The following is a 2,460-nucleotide window of genomic DNA, read 5'->3' on the forward strand; positions in this document are numbered from 1 at the left end:
TTAGGAGGGAGCTATGCCAGCTACACTGCCCTCCTCCTTGTCACATTCCACGGCCACCGAAGCGTTGTCTTCGACGTTCGGATTGTCCGTGTTGTCCTTTGGTGCTGGATCTCCGACAACGGCCATAAGAGAGTGAGGGCCAATGAAGCCAAGGCAGCTAATGGGCGACTCCAAATATTCAAATGAACTGTGGAGAAGTTCCTTGGTCGTGGCAACGTCGTCCTCTTCAGCCTCATCCTCACAGACGGTGTGGACGAGCAGCTGCAAGTCCCAGAAACTCAATCTATTGTGACCGCCCACAGCCAGCGTATTGTTGTCCATGTCCACGGCCATGGCACGAATGGGCGATGTGTGAAATTGCAGCTTGCGCAGCGAACGTCCAATGATCGTGTCCCAGACAATGATGCAAGCATCGTGGGATCCAGATATCAAGTAGCGGCCGCACTTGGAGTATGCCAGAGCAGTGATGTTGTCCCTGTGGCCACGAAAGACGCGCACCTGGCCGCTCCCGTACAGGTGCCATATGCGCACAGTGCAGTCGGCGGACCCTGTGGCCAGATACTGTCCGCTCTCATGGAACACGCACACCTTCACGTCAGCCAAATGTCCCTTGCACTCGAGCACGGGCTGCCCGATGTTCGCGCCCCAGACACGTGCGATGCCATCGTTCGAGGCGGTGGCAAAGCTGAAGCCGCGTGGGGCAAATGCCACGTAGGTGCACAGATGATCCGTGTATGTGGACACACAATTCCACGAGTGGACGCACCACAGACGCATGGTCAAGTCCTGCGAGCAGCTGAGCATAAATCGATCGGAGGGCGCGAAGGCAATCGATGTCACTGGGCCCTCGTGGCGATGGAGTACCATGTCGCTCCTCCAGTGAGCAGTTTGCGGCCTCATCGCATCTAGGCCCATGCAGATCTGGACATAGTGGCGGCTTGTGCCCACTGCCACCATCGACAGATCGTTCGATATGGTGGTGCAGAGAACGTTCGAGAAGCGCTGCTTCGTTGCAAACAGACAGATCTTCGTCTGCTTGCTGCGATCAAGCGGAGAGTGGCGTGGCAGGTGCGCCTCACTGTGCACGAGGCGCTCCAGTTGTGGCTGCCCCCACAATTGCCACTCCTTGACCGGCACATCCTCGTTGTAGCTGCGGATGGCAAAGTGGTCGAGCAACTTGTTCTGCTGCCCCAGCGTCCAATCTGCCACGCAATGAATGTACAAATGATATGTCGGACAGGCCATGGCCATCACCACCCTGTCCGCACTGGCAAGCAGCTCCAGTGCCCTTTCCGGCAGCTGATCGTACGCGCGTATGCGCCGCAGCTTCTCAATGCGTCGATTGTACGACCCGTCCAGATGCTCGGCCGCCTGCTCCAGAAAGCCAGTGGCTCGCTCCACCTGGTCACTGAATATCATTTGCATGTAGGCCAGGGCCATCATGGGATACAGCAGCAAAAAGATTTCATACTTGTGCTTGTTGGCCACAGCGCCAACGATCTTCAATGTGGCATAGAACGCCTCTTCGTATTCCTCCAAAATTGTCTCATCCTCAATGGCATTGAAGTGAATACATTCGCCAGTGGGACTTATGACAATGGAGTTGCCATCGTAGAAGTCTTTGACATCTTCCAATAATTGTGTATTATGTGTCGACACAATCGCAGGCTCAATGGGCGGCAGGGGCTTGGTGGGGCTCTGTGGGGACTCTATGGGCTCTAAGGGCTCTAGGAGTTCTATGGCCTGTAGAGTCTCCATGGGCTTAATGGGCTCCAGAAGCTCGTTGTGCTTTACGGACTCTAAGGGCTGTGGGAGTTCCATAGGCTGCAGAGTCTCTATGATCTCCACGGACTCCAGCTCTATGATTTCTACGGGCTGCAGAGTCTCCTCGGGCTGCACAGTATGCGATGGCTCTGGCACACTCTCAATATTCTCCTTGTCCAACTGGTTGCTCGTTTCGTTCACTTTTTCAGGCAGACTTTCATTCATTTCCACAATAACATTATTGATATCGTGGAGAACTTTACGATAATCACGCTCAAAGCTAGATTTGTCTTCGGCAAGCTGCAGATTGAATTGCATTTTGCCATTAGACTTGGACTCGAACTTATTACTTGAGGGGGACTTACTTTTGTGGCTTTGGCATTATCATTTACATTCTTCTCCTGTGGCTGCTTCTCTTTGCGCCATTTTTTCTTATTGGAGGTGCCTTTCTTTTTGTTATTCTTCATTTTAATTGTACAATTTACACACAACTTTGGTACGGCACAAGAAAACGCGAGAACAATGGCGGCAGGGCTGAGTGGCAGGGTTGCATTTTATGCGCAAGCGATATTAATTGTGGCAAGTATCGATATTTTAGTTTAAATTTAACTGCAATAAAATGTAAAGAATAAATGTATTAAGTATACATTAATATTTACAGATGTAGCGCTACATGTGCAGCGTTTCCATTTCGTT

The 2,460-nt window shown here is 51.7% G+C and overlaps 1 protein-coding gene across 1 annotated transcript; it reads right to left on the bottom strand.

Annotated features, from left to right (window-relative positions):
* Positions 1–2,231, bottom strand: LOC117893217. The gene is made up of 2 exons (XM_034799755.1): positions 2,130–2,231; positions 1–2,064 (listed from the first exon to the last, which is right to left on the bottom strand). The coding sequence occupies exons 1-2, from the start codon at positions 2,229–2,231 to the stop codon at positions 1–3; spliced, it is 2,166 nt and encodes a 721-aa protein (XP_034655646.1).
* Between the last annotated feature and the right edge of the window lie 229 nt (positions 2,232–2,460).

The sequence above is a fragment of the Drosophila subobscura genome, chromosome A (genome assembly GCF_008121235.1).
Source record: "Drosophila subobscura isolate 14011-0131.10 chromosome A, UCBerk_Dsub_1.0, whole genome shotgun sequence".
Classification (NCBI taxonomy): Eukaryota; Metazoa; Arthropoda; class Insecta; order Diptera; family Drosophilidae; genus Drosophila; species Drosophila subobscura.

Excerpts from the sequence above, each read along its gene's own strand:
- LOC117893217 (XM_034799755.1), bottom strand. The coding sequence starts at position 2,231 with ATGAAGAATAACAAAAAGAAAGGCACCTCCAATAAGAAAAAATGGCGC. Across the intron at positions 2,065-2,129 it reads ATAATGCCAAAGCCACAAAA|CTTGCCGAAGACAAATCTAG; the intron begins GTAAGTCCCCCT and ends TTCAATCTGCAG.